Below are 26,072 nucleotides of genomic sequence, written 5' to 3'. Positions count from 1 at the left end.
GTCTGTCTGTATGTCCTGAAAATAGTTTCTGTTCTCTATCTTTACTTTACCTCAACCAAATGTTATTAAACTTGTATATAGTGCTCATAAGTTATTACCACAAAGCACAGTTTAAGTTTGAAACCATTTACCATTCTAGAGTTATGCCCCTTTTCAAATCGAAAAAGTGCTGAAATTGTACATTGCTTTCTAAATTAAGTTTACCTTACCCAAATATTATGAAATTTATACACAATGCTCAGTACTGTAATTTCCGAAATCATGTGAAAAAAGGTGTCAGGGTAATAAACACATAGTTTAAACTTGCATTTTAAAGAAAATTTCTGTGAATTTTAACGGAGTTTCCTCAATATCGCACAAATTTAAAATGCATTTTAGTTTAGAATAACAAAATCTTAATAATAAAAGCACACAATAATTTCTTAATATATAGTACCACAAGACCAGGAACTCTCTGTACTAGAAAGTCCCTGCACAAAACACAAATCAATTTTGAAATTTGTTGGTTTCACTTTAACTGCTCTAGAGTTAGTCCCCTTACATAAACACAATACTAAAATGTACTAGTACATAATTTTGTTTAGGATTAGCTGGATGCTGTTTTTTCTCTTTTGTTGATGACCCATTGATGGCCTAGTGCTGTTTTATGTTTTTTTGGTTGGTTTTCTGTCTCTTTGATACATTACCCATATTCCATTCTCAATTTTATCACAAATGAAGATATTGAATTTGATGTTCCATGTTGGGCACAAGACAGTCATTCTGTAAGTTGGAGAACCCTTGTAACAGATGTATTGGGTTAGTTTGTGGCCTGTTACAAAGGAAAATACCTGCTTTCCAAAAAACCTTTATTTTCAAGCAGCAGTCTAAATTTACCATCATTGGTTCTATTCGACCCATGTTATAGAACCTTCATATTGTTTATCAGTTGCTGATTTATCTATGTCTGAATATGCATGAAAAATTTGCCACTGCACTTATTGCCAACAACTTTCAATCAGTCAGCTGTACATGTATCAGCAACAGGTTAATTTATAACTTTATTTATATAATACTGGAAGAAAATGTTCAAACAAAGGAGTATTCAACATGCGTTTTTTCTTGATTTTTATACATATACCTATAATTAAGATGATAGGATAAAATAAAGAATACTGTTACTCCGTAACACAAGAGTGCACACGCTGAAATTTCTCGCCTTCTGTACTAATCATTGATATTATGTTGATAGTCCTAAGTATAAAGCTTTATTACAACTGTCACATAAACTTAACATTAATCAAGATAACTAAACAAAGACCAATGAACCTTGAAAATGAGGTCAAGGTCAGATGAACCATGCCAGGCAGACATGTACAGCTAACAATGCTTCTATACAACATATATAGTTGACCTATTACTTGTGGTTGAAGAAAAATAGACCAAAACACAAAAACTTAACACTGTGCAATGAACCATGAAAATGAGGTCACTGTCAAATAAAACCTGCGCGACTGACATAAAGATCATAAAATATTTCCATACACCAAATATAGTTGACCTATGGCATATAGTATTAGATAAAAATACCAAAACTCAAAAAACTTAACTTTGACCACTGAAACATGAAAATGAGGTCAAGGTCACATGCCATCTGCCCGCTAGACATGTACACCTTACAGTCATTCCATATAACAAATATAGTTGACCTGTTGCATTTAGTATGAGAAAAACACACCAAAAAAAAAATAACTATAACCACTGAACCATGAAAATGAGGTCAAGGTTAGATGACACCTGCCAGTTGGACATGTACACCTTACAGTCCTTCCATACACCGAATATACAAGCCCTATCGCTTATAGTATCTGAGATATGGACTTGACCACCATAACTTAACCTTGTTCACTGATCCATGAAATGAGGTCGAGGTCACGTGAAAACTGTCTGACAGACATGAGGACCTGGCAAGGTACGCACATATCAAATATAGTTATAACTATTACTTATAATAAGAGAGAATTCAACATTACAAAAAATCTGAACTTTTTTTTCAAGTGGTCACTGAACTATGAAAATGAGGTCAAGGACATTGGACATGTGACTGACGGAAACTTCGTAACATGAAGCATCTATATACAAAGTATGAAGCATCCAAGTCTTCCACCTTCTAAAATATAAAGCTTTTAAGAAGTGAGCTAACGCCGCCGCCGGATCACTATCCCTATGGCGAGCTTTCTGCAACAAAAGTTGCAGGCTCGACAATGACATTCATATACATGCTTATAATGGCGGTTAAATTGAATCGTCTTCCAGAGGCGGATTTAGGGGGGGGGGGCAGGCGGCCTGGCCCCCCTTTTTGGGAAACAATTTGGTTGCTTATATAGGGAATCACTGAAGTGTGACTGAAGCGGGCCCCCTCTTATGTCAGTCGGTGGGCCCCCACTTATGAAAATTCCTGGATCCGCCACTGTCTTCAATTACTTTATTGGTTTCATCCTAAGTTACGAGGTTGTTATTTTTTACTGCCAATTTTCGTTGTATGTATGGTCATATGTGTAGTACGATGCAAAACTAAATAGAAACAGAATCCATCATTTCCCAATTTCAAAGCTCAAAATTTTCTAACGCAAGCAAAATGCTGGTCTTGAATACATTCAAAATGTTTCTGAAACTGTTATTCGGAATCGAAATCAAATCAATATAAATTTCTAGATATTTCGACCTTTTGATACGCCTCCACTTTTTTGTAAGTCGGCTTATGGTATAATAGACATGTTCTTCAAAACTGTCTAAATGCAAGATATTTTGCGTAGTCGCGACTGAAGCAAACACTGTTCAGAAATTTGGAGAAAATAAGATTCACAGGATTTCAGCTGGAAAAATTGTAGTACGTATGTTTCGCTTTGTAACTTCTGTGAAGATTTTTTGATTCAAAACATACAAGCAATTAGATACCAGCGAAAACATTTAATCCAGAGGGAAAAAAGAAAACATATAAACAATCACACCGTTCATACGTACTCGTTATTGCAAATTTACTGATTTAAAAAACTAATTTATCTTTTTTTGAGACCATCTGAAAATGTATTTATAAAACAAATATTTATCTGTCAGTTTCACTGTGTACTTCCGATTAATAATGTTATGTTTTGTCCACTCTAAATTTTCTATCTAAAAAATCCAGTTCATTAATAAATCTCGTATATTTTCTTTGACTTTATAAAATGGATTATCCGCAGTCAGAATTTCAGTACAATTATATTGACATAACTGTAATTGAAAATGACGATAATTGCTTTAGTATGATTTATTATTTCAGATTTTTTTATAAACTCTTCTTCTGTGATTATGATGGAGAATGTTCTCTATTTAATCATTTTCCAGGTTACAGCTATGGTGTACGGAATTTAACTTTTAGAAAGAAATACCAATTAAAACGACGACAAAGAGACCGGCATTTAGAAAAGTCAATCTGTGGGTAACTTGGATTTTCTTTTTTTTGTTCCCCAGAAGAATAATTACTAGAAGTATACCTAATAATAACCAACATGTTGTTGTCTCGCATAACTGTGTGTAAAAACTGTATGCGCAAAAGTAAACGCGAATGCAGATGTGTTATAACTAAATTAATATTTCAATATTACAGATATTATATTTCATGTCTTTGTTTGTGTTCCTATGGAAGAATGATATCACAATGTATATTTTATAAACACTGTATTCGTATGCGCAAAACTTTATGAAGATGTACATCTGTTTTTTTTTTAACTTGAGTTATTTGCCGTAACCCCGTGACAAAATGACTGATTGTGTTATTCAAAATGTGTAAAGGACCAACTGATACCAAATACATTGATTCATAATCCGTTAATTTAGGTTGAAATTGTGATGGACTTTATCCACTATCAATCATGGCTACTATCAATACTAAAAATATACATTACTTGGAAAAATCCATATGTTAAAATATTAATAGATTTCATTGTCCATCTGTAGATGTAGCTATACATGGACTTGTCATATATAAGTGGCTTTCTACATCTCCTCTATACAGAAGTATTACATAATTATTTCCTCCTTTTCTATTGTGCTTAAAAGCACATACATGCTAAAAAGAGCAATCAGTGTTGACAACACAGGAATAGTGTTATTTTATCTCAAATTTTGCAGATGCAGTAACACTTTCAGAAAATGTTTTATAGTTATGGGTTTGGAATAAAATCTTAATTGTGTCTTTTTCTGCCTTAAGTTGATACCCTTTTCATTGCTTTTGAATAGCAATATAAATCACTATATACTATACCTTATCTATTTCTAGTTGAATTGACAGACCTGACATTTTTTATGATAAATGATAAAACCCTCTATGACAATACATATATATAATACTTTACTCGCCGTACTACCCCACTGAGAGGTAACATATTTACCTTATTAAAACAAACCATTTTTCCTGGATTTCTCATCAATCAAAAATCTTGAACCATACTATTTTACAATAGAACAAATGAAAGGCAAATTTAATGAACAATGAAAATAAGAAAAGAAAAAACCATGCACGGTACTGTTTAAACTGAATCACTAATTTGATTTTAAAGAATACGTTTACACGACATTAATCAGAAATGGTATATTGCTATAAAAACTCCTTTAGACAATCCTTTCATGTACAATATTTGAACACACATGAAAATGATCACTTTTATTGAAGTATAATAATAACTTATTGATGAAACATTACAGCTATCGTTATTTACAGATTTACGTCGGGAACATAAGTAGTGGAACCAGATGTTACAAACATTTTTGTAAATGACGTTTTCTTTGCTCTGAGAAACTTGAAGACCTATTGCTATATGAACTTATTGCATGCCAATATCATATGCAGCATGCGACACAGAGGACAAAAGTGTAATTACCCGTTAATATTCTACTCATTGGAATAAAAACAACCACAGTGGCTTATACTGTTCAATGTTATTGTTTCTTTCATTTCACCGAATATTTACACAAAAGAAGTCGAAGGAGAGAATATAAAAAAAACCACGGAAACATTATTTTTTTAAAGCTTTCACACTCCGAACTTTATCAACGTTGATGAAGCATTCATACTCAGCTGGGAATTGAGTTTCTAACAGAAAGAAATGTTTAAAAAAATCATTTAGCGTTATTAATTAAGTGCACTGGAAAGCGATTGATCGGAACAGTATAATTATAGTATTACAGATTCCAAACGTGTCACGGATCTGGTAATAAATAAAGTTGTAATGATGACAATTCTACACTAAACAAATATTTGAAATGGTTGGTCTTTTTTGAATTATTAGTCTTTTAGAAGGATATCTTGTTATGGAAACTGTGAATATTATTTAGAGAGAAGGTGACGATTCATTTTGTACTATATATTTTATTGGAGAACATTTAGGAAAGGATTAAAAAAGCATTCCCGCATTTTTTTTCATTTAAGTATCCAATCAGATGCCAGCCATAACCAGTGACCGAATGATTGGGTGAGCGGTGATATTCAACGCAGAGAATCAAGAGCTTCCTATATAGTTGGCCAAGAAAAAGGAAAAAAACAGGATTAACAAGTATGAAGCCGTTTTTTAATATTGTGAAGGCCATTATGGTCCGGCTAGTTTTGTTGGTACATAGTTTACTAGCTATCTGGAGAGTGGTCAACATTGCAAATGATATGCATTTTTGGTACTTAGCTATTGCGGACGGAGCTTTCCTTATAGAGGGATTGATTACAATAATAGCCAGAAAAGGAATGGAATATAAATGGTAAGAATACATTTCTTTTGCCAGAGTTTTACAGAAAACATAACCGAACTAATTTGCTCTCTTTCTAATTTTCATAACAGCTATCTTTCTCCCTTATTCCTCCTTTCCCATTATTCTTCAAACAAACGATCAAGCATATTGTGCATGTTTACAAAACAGTATGGAAAAGGATTTATTGTTTTTGATTGCAGGTTCTGTCCTTGCTTTTTCTTCTACCTGTGTAGCACTATTCCTGCAATATGGTTATTAGAATTAGACAGGCGCGATCGGTTTGTAAAGGAAGAAAATGCAACCCATACGACTGACACCAATTCTACTAACACGGTCGGATTGCCTAACTTTTATGGGGTATGTATGATGCTTTTTAATGTCCCCTTTATTTTCAAGTCATTTTATTTAATTATAAACTTTCTGAATGTATAGTAAAAAATGCCCTTTATCCTGCGAAATGAATATGTAAAATTGTAAGCACTGTATTGGCGACGATTCGTACAAAGTTAGCTTGTACATAAGTTTGTACTGTACAAAATAGAAATCTCTTTGCATGTAAAACAACTCTCCGAATGAGACCAAATGGCATAGAAATTAACCACTATATTGTACGTGCATTCAGTCTGCTACATCATCCAGCTAAAACAATAGTTGAGTTATTAAGAACCAAAACATCAATGACTGTCGTAACTTCTATCTCAAATTAATCCCAAATACTGAAAAATATGTTGCAAGAACAAATAAGGACAATGAGAAAACATTACTCCAATATTATTGTATTTGTCTCCTGTACATTTATTATACGTGTTGTCCCTTATTTATATGTTCTTATTTCATTGTGGTTAATATTCATGCCAGTACATGACATCCTTGTTTGTCAGATACAGTTCTTTTAAATTAAGTAATTAAGTTTAAAGGTTATTATATATGGTAAATGAAATTACTCAGTTGAGAATAACTTATCAATTATTAATATCATGATAAAAAACGTTAAAGAAGCAATTACAAAAATAATTATATTTCATCAGGCTTTAGTATCGCCGATCAATTTTTCTTTTAGTTATCCTTGAAATAAAAAGAAACGGATGGACCTTTTTGATAATAACTTGTCTGTTTGTCTGATATTTTTGATTGGGTTGTTTGCTTGTTTAGCTTTTTTGTTCATTGTTACAAGTGTGCACCGTTAGTTTATGAGTTAACTTCCAATACTAATACTCTTTAAAAAAAAACTTACAACCTTTATTGTAGTATCTTATTTAAAAGGGCATATGATATAAAAAAAAAAAAGAAGATGGTCACCGTACGGCCTTCAACAATGAGCAAAGTCCATACCGCATATTCAGCTATAAAAGGCCCCGATAAGACAATGTAAGACAATATGATGAATGTTTTCAAGATATGTCACCTGTTCATTATTCAGTTTGATACATATCTTTGTGCACACAACATATTTTTTTTGGAATAATCTGCATCATGATTAGTTGTTTCTTCCGCACTTTGTTGATAGAATGTTGTATTTCAAATTCATTACTTTACGTCTCAGCACATACTTTTCAAACCACTAAGTAAAGTAGCAGAGCTTTTATTGTTGTACTTTATCTCAGTCAGTTAGGCTTTCAGCGCGAAGACATAGATCTGGTTACTGTTACTTGTTAAATTCGTTTACAAGACAAAAAGCTTGATTAGCATTCGATTGAAATGGTTTGGAGTCCCTCAAAAGGTTTCTTGGCTCGATAGCTGACGGAGTTAATAATCGGTGGGCCAGACAGGACCACTTGCTTCCAATTGACTCATTGATAGGTTGTTCGTGTCACTTAACGTACAGTGGCAAATATCCCATACATGTTTATGATGAGAACAAATTAACGATACGGGACCTATAATAGGGGCAATCCGAGATGAAGTTCGGCAAAAATTTGGCCTGCAACTCGTGAAGGACATACTTTTATCTTGGAGCAGGCAAATACGAACCCTTAAAATAGTTGTTACATGTGATTTTATCGTGCAAAGAGCGCGGTACTCTCTATACAAGAGGCATCAAATTCAACGTCCTCGTTTTGACTGGAAGTGGCTGTGTATTTATGCATCATGCACAGCCAAAACGAACACTCCATGCACTTTTGCAAGGGTTTAACTTAGATTGAGAGTGAACATATATGTATATCCCTGTCAGGCATCCTTGAGGGATTAATTCTAGCGAAAGGGCACTAGTGGTGGGCACTGGCGATTTTATTGCAAGCGCATAGAACATGACAGTCTTGTAAACATTTGAATTGCTTTTATTAAAAAAACGGCATTGTCGTCCAGCCTCTTTGAACTGTTTTGTAAGATTCCCGTATCCCGCTTACACTATGTACGTAATCAATTCTCATTTTTTGTCATTTCCCGGGTCCCGCTAGACCCCATTTACCGTTTTCACGACACAATAGTTTGACTTTCACGAGTCACGCTTACAAAACATCGACAATACCGCGTCACACTTAGACCCCGATGAGACCCACAATCACCACTGAGGATTTTTTGATATTTTGATATCTGAAATATTCACAACATCACAATTACCGTTTTGAACGAAGAGGGTGTTATCTGTATAGCATGCCACCCAAGGGTTAATGTTTTTGTCAGAAACACCCAAAATAATCAATGCTGAATGTCAATACTATACTATCCTATGGGAAGTTTATATATGACGATAAAAACCACTTCATACGTTGGCATAAGTTACTATCATGTTCATCTCATTACGAAAAAAAGAACTTTTAGACAAATGCGTATGATGTAATAGATTGACAATAAAAATCAAGCGATAAAACAGTCGACGTCATCCAACAAATGATGACAAATACATGTATGCATGTTAACAAATGACGACATCAAATAAAAGTACACATTTTGAAAACAGCACCATATGATAGCAGATACCTCATACTTGAAAGTTAAAAACGGCAAATGATGACAAACATTGTTCTTGGGTCTACAATTAATGACCAATTAAAGGCCCATCTTTTTCATTATTTGTACTGAAGAAGATGTTTGTACATATTTGTGTTTGAATCTTACATGTAGGCGATCTTCAAATCGTACACGAAACTCTGCTATCCGCTAGAATTTCGACGAAACCTGAAGTATTTTACCAAATTTTAACGACATATATAAAACATACATGATACAAAGATCTTTTTTTTTTTTACAAATGCTGTCTTCAAAAACCAATCTGTTTAAAAAGTTCATCCGTGAGCCGATTATTCAGAATACCTTAACCAATTGCTAGTTGAACAGCCAAATCTCAACTTGGGATTTTTATGCTTAAAGTTTGCTTATCGTCCAGTGGGAAATATTGCATTCATGCTCAAGTGATTCTATAATAAATGCACCAAATTCTCTGCACAGTTTAGGCCTACATTCCATGCAATAAGATAATGTCAACAGCGTTAACCATAAAATAAATACCAGTATCTTGTAATTATGTATTATAACATTGACTATTATCATCAGATAAGTATATCATAAGTATTTGTTCATGCCAAACTTTATGCTGTAACATATAGCATGCCATATCACGAGCACAATTATCAAAGCAATTTTCAAGAGACCTTTCCACTATTACTTTTTCCCCATTTTTTATACCCCGATTATATTACTATACAACTTTCAGTACTTGCAAAAGTAGAGCAACTTGTTTGCGAAACCGAATTAATGATATAGTTTTCAAAACACCCTTTAATGCTGTACACAGGGAGCTCTTGATTCACATTACTACGCTCGATCATAAACACATTGTCAAGTAGAAAAATATTTAAGTTGTGGCACTGAAAGTAAAAAAGATTGTTAACAGCTAGTTCACATAACCTCAAAACCAAGAAGGAAAGATATGCATTGTAACGTGGATACTATTGAAAGAAAATTTGATTTATATAAAAATCCTGTTGAAGATGAAATTCAATGTCAATGATAAACAACTGGTTGCTTATCTTACTTTCAACAATATAAAAATAATAATTTTATTAAACTTTCAGATAAAAGTAAATTACTTTGGATGGTAAACATGAAGATACATAGATCATGTATATAATCCATCAACTATTCGTTAAAGCAACTGTTCCAAGAAAGAGATGCACACATAACTAATTGTCTTAAGATATGTCCCCTTTGTTATATGGAATTTTGTGTTCCAAGTGGAATCCATATTTGCTGTTTTTTATGCTTTTGTTCATCAGAATATAATATGCAGTCTTTTTCAGTTAAGAAATGTATACATTTAAGATTTTAATTTATTTAATCATTGCATTTCAAATCATGATTAGTTTTGTACTTTCAGTGATAATTAAACTGTAATGATTCTACTCCCACGATGGCACTTAAATTAGTCAATAAAATTATTGTTTTATATTGCATCACTATCCCACACATATACACGTTATTGCCTCATAAACTCGAGTCTCAATGGATTGAAACATAGAAAATGTGATGCTTTCATCTGCATCAGCAGCATATCAAACACCAATGGTCTTGTTAGTCACGTCTTGTAGGGAAATGGGAAATGATAGCAAAGGTTTGAATCTTTCTCTCTTTTCCACTAGATATTGGCAAATAAAGATTCCATGGGAAATGATAGCAAAGGTTTGAATCTTTCTCTCTTTTCCGCTAGAGATTGGCAAATAAAGATTCCATGGGAAATGATAGCAAAGGTTTGAATCTTTCTCTCTTTTCCACTAGAGATTGGCAAATAAAGATTACATGGGAAATGATAGCAAATGTTTGAATCTTTCTCTCTTTTCCACTAAAGATTGGCAAATAAAGATTCCATGGGAAATGATAGCGTAGGTTTGAATCTTTCTCTCTTTTCCACTAGAGATTGGCAAATAAAGATTCAAAGGGAAATGATAGCAAAGGTTTGAATCTTTCTCTCTTTTCCACTAGAGATTGGCAAATAAAGATTCCATGGGAAATGATAGCAAAGGTTTGAATCTTTCTCTCTTTTCCACTAGAGATTGGCAAATAAAGATTCAAAGGGAAATGATAGCAAAGGTTTGAATCTTTCTCTCTTTTCCACTAGAGATTGGCAAATAAAGATTCCATGGGAAATGATAGCAAAGGTTTGAATCTTTCTCTCTTTTCCACTAGATATTGGCAAATAAAGATTCCATGGGAAATGATAGCAAAGGTTTGAATCTTTCTCTCTTTTCCACTAGATATTGGCAAATAAAGATTCAAAGGGAAATGATAGCAAAGGTTTGAATCTTTCTCTCTTTTCCACTGGAGATTGGCAAATAAAGATTCCATGGGAAATGATAGCAAAGGTTTGAATCTTTCTCTCTTTTCCACTAGATATTGGCAAATAAAGATTCCATGGGAAATGATAGCAAAGGTTTGAATCTTTCTCTCTTTTCCACTAGATATTGGCAAATAAAGATTCAATGGGAAATGATAGCAAAGGTTTGAATCTTTCTCTCTTTTCCACTAGAGATTGGCAAATAAAGATTCCATGGGAAATGATAGCAAAGGTTTGAATCTTTCTCTCTTTTCCGCTAGAGATTGGCAAAAAAAGATTCAATGGGAAATGATAGGAAAGGTTTGAATCTTTCTCTCTTTTCTACTAGAGATTGGTAAATAAAGATTCCATGGGAAATGATAGAAAAGGTTTGAATCTTTCTCTCTTTTCCGCTAGAGATTGGAAAATAAAGATTCCATGGGAAATGATAGCAAATGTTTGAATCTTTCTCTCTTTTCCACTAGAGATTGGCAAATAAAGATTCCATGGGAAATGATAGCGAAGGTTTGAATCTTTCTCTCTTTTCCACTAGAGATTGGCAAATAAAGAATCCAAAATAAGTATGAAAATTTCACCTCAATTATTCCTCTAAACTTCTGAGTCTGATTATCCTTCTAGATTATCACATGTGTCATAATGTTCTCGAATGTGACCATGTTGAAGTAGCAACTACGGTATTTACTTACTTCACCAGAACAATAAAAAAAAAAAGGGCTTTAAGATATCAAGGTTTAAAAATCGTTATTCCCCGAATTATTGGTTTTACTCTATCAGGTATGGACAAGAATACCTCCATAAAATGAAGATGAGGGTTCTGATGGAAAGTTGTCTAAAAGGCAATCATAGTGAATCCCTTCATATTTCAAGTTAGAACAGATTTCAGTACACGTAGACAAAAGCTAAGCGACAATGCATTCAAAGGCAGTGTAAATCAGATCCTAACCGTGTAAATCAAATTTATAACACAAGTAAGACCCTTGTATAATGGAAAGGAAAGACTTTCTCTTGAAATGATGCGGATATCAATACATCAATTGAGCAGCTCTGGTTCTCTAGACTTGTTGATGGAGAGTTTTCAACGGAATGAATAAAAACATATTCTCAAACAACTAGTGTGTTTGGTTGGCACAAGGCGGTAACCTTAAAACGCTTCCACGCTTTAACATGTTTATAACACATAATCGATAAATGAAGTTGTGTAGTTTCCTTCAATGTGTATTCCGATCTATTTTTATTTGCTAGACATCTTAGGTCCTCAATGCTCCTCAACTTCGAACATTTTTTTGGTTATTTCAACTTCTAGGATTCGAGCGTCACTGATGAGTCTTTTGTAGACGAAACGTGCGTCTGGCGTTAATACAAAATTTAATCCTGGTATCTATGATGACTTTATTTATGTCTCAGTTTTATTTAAGATTTAATTTTTGAAGTACCTGTTGTGCTTGTTTGTTTTTTGTGCATCTACTACTAGTCAATTATTTGGTTTTTTTTGCTTTTGATTTGCCTCGATGATTTGGTATTGTCTTGTGGTTTAACATTTCTAACTTCATGCATCTTATTCCTTATATTTTGTTTTTTAGTTCCAAAACATTTTTAACAATACATTAGATCTAAAGGAAAACTTCATAGAAAGCAACTGATAGATATATAGATATAAATTCGGACTTCTCTTGAACTGAATTTTAATGTGCGTATTGTTATGCGTTTACTTTTCTACATTGGTAAGAGGTATAGGGGAGGGTTGAGATCTCACAAACATGTTTAACCCCGCCGCATTTTTGCGCCTGTCCCAAGTCAGGAGCCTCTGGCCTTTGTTAGTCTTGTATTATTTTAATTTTAGTTTCTTGTGTACAATTTAGAAATTAGTATGGCGTTCATTATCACTGAACTAGTATATTTGTTTAGGGGCCAACTGAAGGACGCCTCCGGGTGCGGGAATTTCTCGCTACATTGAAGACCTGTTGGTGACCTTCTGCTGTTGTTTTTTTTTATTTGGTCGGGTTGTTGTCTCTTTGACACATTCCCCATTTCCATTCTCAATTTCATATAATTCCTTTTAGATATTTGTGCGATTTTCTTTTTGTGGCTATACGTGTAATATAGAAAATAATCATGGCAGAGAGTTTGACGTCACAATCTGTTATTGATGTGTGTTCCAATGACTGTAGTATTACATATTTTTTTTAGTATATTTGTATTAGTTGTTTCTATGTGCATGCCTTTTCTCTTTCGTAGTTATTGGGCTACTTTGTCTTTCGGGACGGAAGGGAAAAGCATACTCGTATTGACATAATGTTTTCCTTGATGATGTAAATATTTGCTTATTTTAATATTCATTACGAGTTTTTCATTTGCTTTCGTGGTATTTATGTATTTGATTTTGGTTAGATTAATTAAACACTGATAATGCTTCAAAGTTTATCCAACTGTTTAAACATAGTGCTACATGTGCAGATTATCGACCAATAATTGGTTTCACTTAATACATTTAATAATGAAATAATACTTCAAAACCGTTTTAGATAATAAACTTTGTACTACTAAGGAATATAAAATTGAAAATGGAAATGGAGAATGGTTCAAATAGACAACAACCCGACCAAAGAGCAGAAATGTCACATTAAACCCCGAATCATATAAATGAACTAGAATTAAAATAATAAATACAAGACTAACAAAGCCCATCGGCTCCTGTCTTGAGACAGGCGCAAAAATATGGTAGAATTGAACATGTAATGTGAGATCTCAATCAGCCCCTTTAACTCTAGCCAATGTATAATAAACAAACACACAGCCATTCGCACAGTCAAAATCAGCGAGTCTGATGTCAGAATATTTATCAGAAGAAACTGAACAAAATGACAATGATATGCAAATTAACTAAAGGACTACTAGCAGTTACTGACCTGCCAGCACCAAACTTCATTTAAACGGAATGAAAGATTATATCTTCAACATATGAAAATCAAGCACAATCACTCACAACTTTAAATTCATAATATGAGAAGATCATAACTCGTATCATGACAACGACTGTATTTTTTTGTCTCAACTGCGACTGCAAATGATCCATCTTTATTTTGGTGCTTTTTGTTCCCTTGGATAAATATCACAGCGTATGAATACGAACATATACAATGATTTAAATCATAGATAATAATGGTTAAGTGACACCCAAAATAAAACCCAGTAATGGTGTGAAGTGTCAATCACTAGACGTCAAACGATATATTGAAGTGGTTCCCCTATTATTCCACCTAATAAATGAAAAATATGAGATATATTCGTGTATAGCTTATGCTGAGTTGGCTGGTATCCGCGACAGATAACTAAATATTTAAAATTCATTACATTCAGAACTTATGTAAACAAAAGTGCTTCGAAAAAATTCAAAACAACGCGTTATAAACTACATGCTTCCGAAGCGCTCCCATTGACATACTTTCACCAGGAACAATCAAAGCCGAATAGTTTAAGGCCAAAGATATTTTCTACTCTCTGAGCGTTTTTTTGTTCAATTTTCGGGTTATACATAAATTGTATCATATTCGAAAAAAATAACATAAACAAACTTATTTTTATATTTTTAATTTGATTCCAACATCCCAGGAGAACTGATAAATAAAAAAGATAACAACATCAAACGAATATATACTTTATGTGCAGTGTATGGACTATATGCTTTATTGACACAATTTTGATTGGAACGATTCCATTACCAAATGCAGTTGCGTTTTTGTCACTTAATTGCAAATGTAGGCGTCATTTGTAGACATTTCATAAGCATAGCCATTGTACGTGAAAACATTAACTATAACATCAAATAGAGAGTGATTTTTATCGTAACATGAAATATTGCGATTATTTCATATGTTGATAGAAAATAATTTGTAAAATATAAAATGTATTATGCATTAGGGATTAAAACATTTATTTCGCAGGCTATCTGCAGTAATCATTGCGCATTTTCTCCTTGTGATAAGCATTACTATGGTAATTTCTACGCATTTCTTGATAATATATGTACAAATATGGAAAATACTGAAATTTTACTTTATGATTTGTATTATTAACATATTATTTGCTTGTTTAACATTCTAAATATGAAATGTGTATAACTACATAGATAAAAAATGTAAACACTACTCCAAAAATATTTCGCTTTAAAGCAGCATTTCATGTAGGTTATGAAGTAAATGCCCATGATATATCAAAACAACAGTATAAAAAAAAAAATAACCCGCCAAAGCAGCATATTAAGTTAACCAAAAACAGACAAAGCAAACACATCGCCCTGAGTCCATAAAGCTGGACCAGAATCCAGAAGTGGTGACCAAAAACTTCACAGCACAGTTAGGTAGTTTTGTCATCATTCGATATATTAAATAGGTAATACAGCTCAAACTCTGCTCACAAAAATCATAGGTACATGATAGCCAAAAATAATTGTTTTCAAAGAAATCGTGAACACAGATCATATTGTATATGTCGTTCCGATAACAGACACGAGGGTGTGTCCATGGAGCATTTCAGACGCAAAAAACGGCCATAGTGATATGTTTTTATTAAACAAATTTACTTTAAAAAAGGGACGAAAGATACCAAAGTGACGGTCAAACTCATAAATCTAAAATAAACTGACAACGCCAGGGCTAAAAATGAAAAAGACAAACAGAAAAACAAAAGTACACATGAGACAACATGGAAAACTAAAGAATAAACAACACGAACCCCATCGAAAACTAGGGGGGATCTCAGGTGCTCCTGAAGGGTAGGCCGATCCTGCTCCACATGTGGCACCCGTCGTGTTTATGTGTTAACAAATCCGGTAAATAGTCTAATTCGGTAGGTCACATTCATGAAAGGGAAGGGGATTATAGTTACTACGTAAGGAACATATCCGATATAAGTTAAGTGTCTATATTACACAAACGTTATGTTTTTTCTGTAACTATATTTTCTGTCTAAAATTTTATTTTAATGTTATACCTCCATTATTGTATTTATGTTTGGTTTATACATTTCAGGTTTCCATTTCTATTCAATTGGAACCTGATACCTGGGTGGTTATCATTGAACAATTATTGTTATACTTCATGATCATTGGTCGATGGCTTTTACCACGGGGGAACATCTCAAGAAACGAGTTGTCACAACTACTATTCGTGTTTATTGGAATGGCATCCGACATTACCGAGCTGTTTACTTTATTTGACGAGAAAGAAGTACGCGAAAATTTACATCTAACGTTCGCAGTTTTGATCATTTGGACATTAAGTTTACTTCAGTTCTGTTTTGTTCTGACAGCTACTAGAAATGTAAAACGAGGCCGCGTGGCACTTCAGTCTCCACCAAGGAAATCATGTGGCTGTTCGTGTTGTTCAACGGAAGTATGGAGCATTTTGGTCGCCATGTTGATGCAAGATATCCCATTTGTTACCGTTCGTCTTTACACTATTGCAACATATAACCTCATCAATTATAGCATCATATTTTTTACCGCCAAAAATCTCCTGGTTGTGATGTTATTGCTGTATCGTTTTGCGGTTATTTTAGGGAGCAAGAAAAAGGACGATGGCAATAAAAGTCTAGATTCATTCATGGAACTTGGTGACATGGAATTAAAAGTAGACGCTCCGAAACAAGTTTCAGTTGTATCTGATATGTATCAAAGCAAACCGTATCCAAACACGGGTAAACATAATGGAAACGGAAATGGGACGAGAAACGGCAATTCTCAAAGACCTCAGAAACAAATTTGTAGTTATGAAAACAAAATTGGAGGATTATAATTATCAAAATTTTATTTCCGAGGGCCAAAAAGAAATGATTACTATTGATACAAGCAGAAGTCATATAAATGACATAAAAGTAATTTGACAAACTTAATATTTAAACAAATAGTAACAGAGACAACACAAATACAAATAGATTTTAAATGGAAGCACATATTACATAATTTACTAATATTCAATGAAAGTAATTACTATGGTGTGTACTTCAACATATATTGACAATACTAGTACATAAAAAGGGGCATTGGCCGTCAAATCTATGTACACTTATTTGACTCAAATTCTCATATAAAAATTATGATTTATAACTGATTTATACTGAAACGTATATATAAAAAGGACATTTAATCCGAAATAAACCATTAACAATACATGGATTCGCTAATTTTTATTAGAATTTCGTTTGTGTTTTAGTCGAGATTATCTAATTTACCATCCAGATGACAAGCGAAGACTGCAGACGGTCACATGACCCGATATAATCATACACATACTTATAAAGAGATAGTGACCTCGTGCAATTAGACTTTTCTAGGTTTGTTTATTCCCTATTACAGGTTAAAAAATAATTTAGGTATCCTTTTTTCCTGTGTAAGAATGAGTTTTTGTTGATCGAATCAGTCAACAAAATGGTTCACCTTTGGTTCAATTTCAATGTCAACATTTGTATTTTTAATGACCGAACACGACATTGCCATAAAGCGTGAGGTTTGGCTAGCTACAAAACCAGGTTCGACCCACTATTTTTTCTTAAAATGTTATGTACGAGTTCACGAATATGGCAGTTGTTATCTAATAGTTCGTCTCTATGTATGTTGCATTGTCGTTTGTTTTTTTTTTTACTGCAGTGTTTCTGTTGTTTTGTTGTTTTCTTCATTGTAAGATATACACACAAATTTTAAATACAATACCGGTATTAGATCAGCACATAAAAATGAAAAGTTATGCTAACAAATATGACAGTTCTTGTCTTTTCGTTTTTGATGCGTTTTATTATTTGATTTTGCCATGTGATTATGGACTTTCCGAATTGGTTTTCCTCTGAGTTCAGTATTTTTGTGATTTTACTTTTTACATAAATTTTTCTTCTCAAAAAGAGGCATTTTTAGGCATGAAACTGTCAAAGCGTGGTATCGAAACCGAAATCAAAATTGGAAGAATACATTGATATTTTTTTACTTTTAATGTTTTATATAATTCAAACTACTTTGATATTACTCATAAGACAATCATATAAGTAACAATCATCAATACAATATACAAGTCTAATATATATATATATAATATATACATATTCCAAACTCAACATGTCATAAAATGTTTATTAGTACTTTTCAATCAAAGTTGTACGACACAGCAGATAAAAATGTTTATAAAAGTTTTGCAAGTGCCTCTCCTACAGGTGTTGCTGAGGCGGGATTTTGTCCAGTAATGAGGCGACCGTCAACCTGAAACATAAATGTTTGATAAAGTACATTCAACATTCATCCTTGAAACATCATTTCAATAAGCTTCTAAACTACAACAAGCCATTGATGAAGGAAAAATCGTTAGGCTTCATATCTGTAGTCTGAACATTTATAATCTGACTAACAGTTTGTTTTACTTTCTGAGAGTTTTTGGTATTAATGTGGAAAAACTCTATTCCCTTGCATCAAGGAATAAAAAGACATAACGATTCAAACTAAAAACTAAAAACAAATGCTATTATATATACATTTGTACAATGATAGTATACAATGATAGATGTACTCGAATGTTTGATTAGATTTACGTTTGAAATGATATACTTTTACTGTTCTAGAAGAAACGTTGATGAAAACGAGCAGAAAATGTAACACAAAATTTGTCCTGGCGTGACATTTGTTCACCAAGTGTGAAATTAGTTCCGGAACAAAAATCACAGCACCATGAGTTTTGTTGCAATATTAAAATTTAAAAAAAAGTGAAATAAGTTACTGTGATATTAGTTTTGAACGAAGGTATTTTTATAGAAATCAATGAAAATGTTCTGCTCGAACCTATTTCACAGAAAATAAGTAGTGTGCTTGCATGGAGTACATTTGCCATTGAAGGCATGACTGTAGGATGAAGAAAGAAATACAAGCGATGATAATGTATCATTATTTGTATCTTTGTTTTATCATTTATGTGGTGTTCCACCTCCTTGTTTCCTGTTGATCTGTCATGGGTGTTCTAAACATACATGTACTTAGCTATGGTAATTGCACAGTTTTAAAAGAGTGTACTTGTCTTTTGTTTCTTTATGTCTTTCAATATAATTGATCAGTCACTTTGTCCTTTTCAAAAAAGTACAAATGTTAATCTAACTATAATACTTTTTTTTCGGAATGACTTTTATTATTATTTCTTATTCTTCTCTTTCCTGGTTTATAAGTGTCATTTTTAGTATTATCACTTGAGTATGTTATTAAACTTTTGTTTTACTCCACATGATCCAAATTGGATAATTACACTTTTTATTTATTACATTATCATGACTTTAAACTCACTGATGACAAGTGCTCAGTATATTCAATTCTTTATTAACCAAATGTTTTACAACATATAGGTACATGTATAATCAATATATACTAAATATATATTACAAAAATATAAGATCATGACAAAACAGACAGAAGTTTGAAATACACAAAAAATAAAACATATATAAGATAACTTGTTTAACCAGTGAAATATATTTCACAGACAAGGAACTCATTTCACCAGGTAAGGAACAAATCTCACAAACATGAAACTTATTTCATTAGGTAAGGAACAAATTTCACAAACCCAGATCTTATTTCTAACCAGGTAAAGTGTGGAACTTATTTCATAGAGATAGAACAAATTATATAGAAATTGTATGTGAAAAAAGTTCTCCCAGAACATATTTCCTGTGAAATTAGTTCCACTGGAATTTTTTTCACATGAACAAATTTTGGCTCACACAAACACATTTATTTCTGGATATCAAATGGTATACCATTTAGCCAAGCGTTTTTTTTAATGTTTTTAAAGACTAGTGATAAATTTGTTCACAAAAAAGATTAAAACTTTCTATTACCAGTAATATCCCATATTGTGATAATTATGGTACAATACCAACCTGTACATTTGGTTTCCACATGTCAACTCCTACAAAAGTTCCACCAAGTTCTTTAAGTTTAGTTTCCAACGGAAATGGCATAACAGGCGTCAGTTTTACGCCGTCTTCTTCTTCATTTGTGAATGCTGTTACTTTCTTGCCCTTTATTAAATGTTCACCGTTGGAAAGTTTTAATGGAACTAATCCTAAAATACAAAATTGCAAAATGTGTTTTACTATAAAAAAAAAATGATACAAGATTACACTTTTTTTGCATGAAATGCCATTAATTTGATTTAAAATTTTAGGATAGATAGCACGCTTAAACCGCAAGAACAATAAAACATGACGATTTTAGTTACCAAAGAATGAAATCGTCATGTCTCAGTAACAATTAATCTAGCACACCTATGTATGTACTGTTTCTAACATTTCAGCTTATCTACGCATGCCTAGGTTTGTAATGATTATGTTTGAATGTTCCACACTAAGATTACAAAAAAACCTGCAAACTCTTCGGACGCATGAAATTCCTCAAGTATTTATTTGAAGCTGGTTTGCTCATCAAGAGCTTGTTTATTGTTTAATTGATAACAAACAATTTAGCTTTATTTTTTAGTTTAATTTTATAATAAATTTCGTAGTTGTCTTGTTATAATATTTTCACCAATATCATCACGACTTTTCATTAAAAATTGTCAGATTTCAGTTATGAGAGATGCTTTTAAAATGAAATGAAAGTCCTCAATAAAACTGCTATACTAAATACCTACCCACTGGTCCGTGACATACTGCACTGACAATTCCTCCGTTTTCATAAATACCAACACCTATTTTTGCTATCTCCTGGTTTTCTGGTAGATCAAACATAGGACCATGTCCCCCAGCATAAAATATAGCTTTAAAATCACTGAAAATAAAGATCAAGACATCTTCATTTATATTTTGGTTAAAAAAAACTGTATAGATTTTAAAGGTTGCTTCAAGTATGAATGATTGAACAATTCCGTGGAAAAATGCCTCTAAATATCGGTATAGCATGACAGAAATTATTGCTTGTATGAGATTATTGGGTTTTCGAGTAACAATATGCCAATTCGAACGTTTTCGCTACATGTTCTTCTGATACACATTATATATTTCATTACTATAAACAAATCTGAATATCCAAGTGACATCGATATTATACAGACACCTCACACTTCAAACTAAAACGAAAAATTCAATCCCCCTTAATACAATTAATTCCTAAACATATTCTTGTAATTAATCCTTTTACTTAGTCATCGAAATCAAGTAAAATATGCTAAATGCAAACACTTCAACTCTGTTGACGCAAACATAGACATGCCTACACTGAAATTGCCAATTAAATTGAACAAGATTTTTAGTTTCGTACGTTGTTTTTGGACGATAACTCTAGTACCTCTTTATGAGATATACCATATTTTCATATATAGAATAATCATTACTGCCAATAGTATAATTCTAGCGCTTTTTTCATTTATAGCATACTATTGAAATGAAGTCGTATCACGCATGGCGCTCAGGCCAACCTTAACAATATGTTTGTTTGCAGTTTTCCGACTGTACCTTCAGACTGAAGGGTCGGTAGGTAGGAAAAATATTTTATTTTATCAGCCAAAATACAGTTTAAAAAAGCAGTTACACTAAACCAAGTTTCTTGTGAAGAAATTTTTTTTTTTTAAACAACAAACACTGGACATGCTGAAAACCAACATCAAATGAACAGGCATTCAGATAAAAAAAACTTTTTAACCAAAACTGAAACTTTAACATAGTGTCATTATCCAATTTATGACATAGAATATGGTATAATTATTAAATACTGGAACACTTATAAACAAGGAATGTCATTATGACTAGAACTGTTTTTAAAAGAAATATATTCAGACATGTATGCTTCTTGACTAGAATGTTTTCATGAGTAGAGTATTTTCATCAGAAAAATGTATATATTATAGATTTATAAGACAATTATTAAAGAGTGTATTTTTAATAAAAAAAAAAGTAACCATTGAATCTTCCTCAATTGAAAGTTTGGGGTGAAATCCATAGCACCCCATTAAAAGTAAATAGTCTGTACTGAAATGTTTTTAATGCATAAATAAAATTGGCAGCATAGCTCCTAAGGACATGTTCTTATTGAATTCACACAGGCCACACAGTTTGGGTATATTTAATATTGTAAGAAAGAGAATAACTGCAATGAGTGGGGCAGTCCCCCTTATCCTAAAGGAGCATACTCATTGCAATCGAAGATAGATTTAATATAGAAAGAGTATATTTATTTTTCAAGCTAACCATTCATTTTCTCTACATCTTTGTGTAGTTAGGGTTGCTTCTTATTGATTTGGCATGATCTATATCCATTTACATTTCAAATGAGCCCTTTCTCCGTACAGGCGGGTTTACAGATATCCATGAAGATTTAAGTCACGGAGGAGTGGTTTCATCTTTGTCGTCTTCACAACGATTTGTAGAAAATACGCTAAACTTCAAGCTGCTGTCGAATTATTTAACCACTTAAATTGGTTCCATAAAGTCAGGCTCCACAGATTCTGAACCCGATTTGTTTGAGACAGAATGGTTATCGTGTCAGTTATGAATACCCGCTGCATCACCGTCAATGTTATCATCACACATCATTACATGTGCCTGAATCTGTATAGACACTTTTGTTTCCCACTAAAAAGTAGTGCGCTTTGATAAGGTTTACTTTAAACTTATTTATATTAAATTTCCAAATATACAAAACAAGTGCATTTAACTCTTATAAAAAAAGGAGATGTGCCATCATGTGGTATGATTGCCAAAATGAGACAACCTTCCACAAGAGACCAAAATGACACAGAAAATAACAACTATGGGTCACCGTACGGCATTCAAAAATGAGCAAAGCCCATCAATCTTAGTGAATTATGATTACCTTGCTTTAATTTCTGATGGTTTGCGTGTGTTATCAATTGCTGACATTGCCTCTTTGTTGGCTAGAAGATCCTTACAGATTTGGTCATCTTTGAAGGCTTCTCCACTACCGGGATCCTGCAATAGACAATATATGAAACGTATACTCTTTATGTGTGTTTGTGAGTAAACAATAGACTGTTTTCATATATCTGACTTTGTACGCTGGTGAAATATTTTTTTCGGCTAGTTAACTAACTTGTAGTATGAAGCTGTGGTAGTCGATCAAATAAGAGCGATTAAAAGAAGTTAGAATAATCTACCCACGAAAAATGATATAGTCCGCGGGGTCATTAGTCGATAATATGGAAATAAAATAAAATTGAGAATGGAAATGAGGAAAGTGTCAAAGAGACAACAACCCGACCAAATAAAAAAACAACAGCAGAAGGTCACCAACAGGTCTTCAATGTAGCGAGAAATTCCCGCACCCGGAGGCGTCATTCAGCTTGCCCCTTAACAAATATATACTAGTTCAGTGATAATGAACGCTATACTAATTTCCAAATTGTACACAAGAAACTAAAATTAAAATAATACAAGACTAACAAAGGCCAGAGGCTCCTGACTTGGGACAGGCGCAAAAATGCGGCGGGGTTAAACATGTTTGTGAGAGCTCAACCCTCCCCCTTTACCTGGAAATAGTCTACTAGTGTGTAATCAAAAGCCCGTGTAAAAAAGAGCAATTCCGAAATCAATTTAACTAGCGACGTATGAAAGCATCAAAGTAACCTGTCATTCGCCAGTGAAAATTCATCATAGTAACCTGTCATTGGCCAGTGAAAATTCATCAAAGTAACCTGTCATTCGCCAGTAAATATTCATCAAAGTAACCAGGCTTATAAACTAAAACGCAAGACTACGCGAGTTTAGTCTATCTAACACTCATGTGGTCCGGTCGAATAAAATTGCTAGAAGGCTAAATCAATAATGGTTAAGAGCACTGGAAAACTTTGACATCATTTGATTCAATGTGGCTATGTCTGGGACAGGGGAACAAATCAGATTTGATTTCGATTTTTTAAAATATTATAGTAACAATGCTACAATATACACGTCAATGATATTTGATATGTCAGCACCAACATTTAAAACAAATGAAATGATTGTGATTTATAAATATTAAAGTATTCTTATTTACCATTGGTGCTTTTCCTCCTTTTGGACTTACAAATGTGATGTCATGTCCCTTGGCTTTAAGTACGTGGTAAGGATGAGCTACTTCCGGTAAATACCAACCGGTCTTGTGGTCCGTAGCTCCTAATTTATCATGACTGGTTAGAACAAATAATACTTTTGCTGGCATTTTTACTAATAAAAAGAAAATGTAATGATTAAAACTTTTTTCCTGCATATATAATTTCACTTTTGAAACGAGAATAGATAAAACAAGATATATATACCAAGGTGATAGTCAAATAACATCCGTCGGATGTACGTTCGACATCCATTCTGTGCGGTACGTTTCTGTTTCTCATACGTTGCATATCCGTTGTGTGTCCGTTATGCATTCGTTACACGTCCGTTTCATTCGGTCATTTCATCAACGGACTCCCAACGGATAACAATTTTTTCAACGGACAACTTTTATTTTCATCCGTTGTCGTTCGTCCGTGCTATCCGGTAAAGTGTGACCAAGGCTTTACGGTGCGACCAAGGCTTTACGGTGCGACCAAGGCTTATACATGTAATTAGGAAATTGATACCCTGTCTTTTATCGTATCAATTTTGTTTCCTTGTGTGCCTCTGTAACTATAAAGTCACATTTTAATGGAATTTTACAAGGTTTTCAGGTAATTGAATTTACATGAAAACTGATCATTAAAAAATTGGTTAATAGATTATAACAAATTGGAACATAGTTTGAAGTCTGTCTATGACCTAGGAATCTTACAGGACCATAGGAACTATGTGCAGAGCGTTGATATCAAAATCAAATGTGAAAAAAAATTCATAACAAAGAACAATTCTCTCAACTAATATAATGATATTGGTAACTTTTCACAATATATGAGACTTCAATCCTTTCCAGAATTAGAGAGTTCATGTGTCATTCTTTATCAGACCATCGTCATTAACCTTAAACTTTATCCCACTCATCATTTAGTAAATCAGGTATACATCCCTCCGTTCATTTGAATCAACAGAAAAGCAGAATGAAGGGCAAATATTGCATTTAATATGTTTATTATATCTATTAACTTCTCTTTATAGATATTCGAGCGGCTAAAATATGTGAAAGTCCAAAACCTACTAAAAAGGAGCAAGTGTAAATTCAAAGCTAGGAATCAAAAATGTGCATAAAGCTTGAAGGTGATACATAAATTGAATATGTTGCGTTACCACTTATGTGTGTTTTATTTATAGGATGATAATAACAATTAACAAAATATAAACCATTTGCAGTTAATTCTTTTTAGATATTTCACCTCATAAACGGAACTATACCAGTAGTATAAGCAACATACACACATTCACATAATTAGGACGAGGTCTCCATTAACCGTAAGAGTTAGACAATGACATGTTTGTATAATAGGTATTTACCAATGTTTCAACATGAATCTCAGTGTTATCAACCAAACAGATCATGCTTCCATTACTGCATAGAGGGATGCTGCATGACGATATGCACATTTAATATGCATTCGTATGACGAACAAATCAAAAATTAAAATAGGCAGCCATTTATGATATGATAGTAAAACTTTTAAAATTGTAATGGATTCAATACCTTTTAAATACTTTTTACTATATAAATGCCTTATTATAAATTATTAAAGTAAAGCTTTTTCTGGTTACAAGCTAATCTATCCTTTCTACAAACAAACAAATTTACAATCGTAATAAAGTTTACATACCTGAAACTCGTGTAGTCTAATTAGGAAGATGTCTCCTAATGATTTGATAAATTTAGTTTAAACCTGAAGTTATTTGAGTGGTCATGATATAGGACATTTATAGGTTCAAACTTAAAGGGTCAGTAAGCGTGCAATATTGATTCCAGGTGTTTTAGTGACTTAGCAATTTACCTGTAAAATTTCCGTCTTGCGGACAATAGTACTAAAACAGTAATAATATACCAGACAACTCCTTTTTTTAAGGTTTATGATCCCTTCTGTGGCCATTTTTGTACGAACTTTTCAAATTTAATTTGAATCAAAACTAC

The 26,072-nt window shown here is 32.8% G+C and overlaps 2 protein-coding genes across 3 annotated transcripts in view; one reads left to right on the top strand and one right to left on the bottom strand.

The window, feature by feature from the left end:
• Positions 1-5,560: 5,560 nt before the first annotated feature.
• Positions 5,561-16,875, top strand: LOC134725896 (transmembrane protein 26-like). The gene is made up of 3 exons (XM_063590165.1): positions 5,561-5,769; positions 5,961-6,117; positions 16,060-16,875. The coding sequence occupies exons 1-3, from the start codon at positions 5,576-5,578 to the stop codon at positions 16,822-16,824; spliced, it is 1,116 nt and encodes a 371-aa protein (XP_063446235.1). The 5' UTR covers positions 5,561-5,575; the 3' UTR covers positions 16,825-16,875.
• Positions 16,876-17,991: 1,116 nt separating this feature from the next.
• The window catches only part of LOC134725897 (uncharacterized), a 54,771-nt gene continuing 46,690 nt past the window's right edge, over positions 17,992-26,072 (bottom strand). The window contains exons 1-6 of one of the 2 annotated variants that reach the window (XM_063590166.1): positions 25,765-25,910; positions 24,045-24,214; positions 22,866-22,981; positions 20,689-20,825; positions 19,937-20,121; positions 17,992-18,275 (exon numbers count right to left, since the gene is read on the bottom strand). In XM_063590166.1, the coding sequence (XP_063446236.1) occupies positions 18,198-18,275; positions 19,937-20,121; positions 20,689-20,825; positions 22,866-22,981; positions 24,045-24,209 (681 nt within the window). In that variant the 5' untranslated portion in view covers positions 24,210-24,214; positions 25,765-25,910 and the 3' untranslated portion in view covers positions 17,992-18,197. Of the gene's footprint in view, positions 18,276-19,936; positions 20,122-20,688; positions 20,826-22,865; positions 22,982-24,044; positions 24,215-25,764; positions 25,911-26,072 lie in introns of those variants that run through there. The other variant, XM_063590167.1, reaches the window with a different exon arrangement.

The sequence above is a fragment of the Mytilus trossulus genome, chromosome 7 (genome assembly GCF_036588685.1).
Source record: "Mytilus trossulus isolate FHL-02 chromosome 7, PNRI_Mtr1.1.1.hap1, whole genome shotgun sequence".
NCBI lineage: Eukaryota > Metazoa > Mollusca > Bivalvia > Mytilida > Mytilidae > Mytilus > Mytilus trossulus.
Note: the sequence above shows the minus strand (reverse complement) of the source record. Positions and strands in the feature narration are given on the sequence as shown.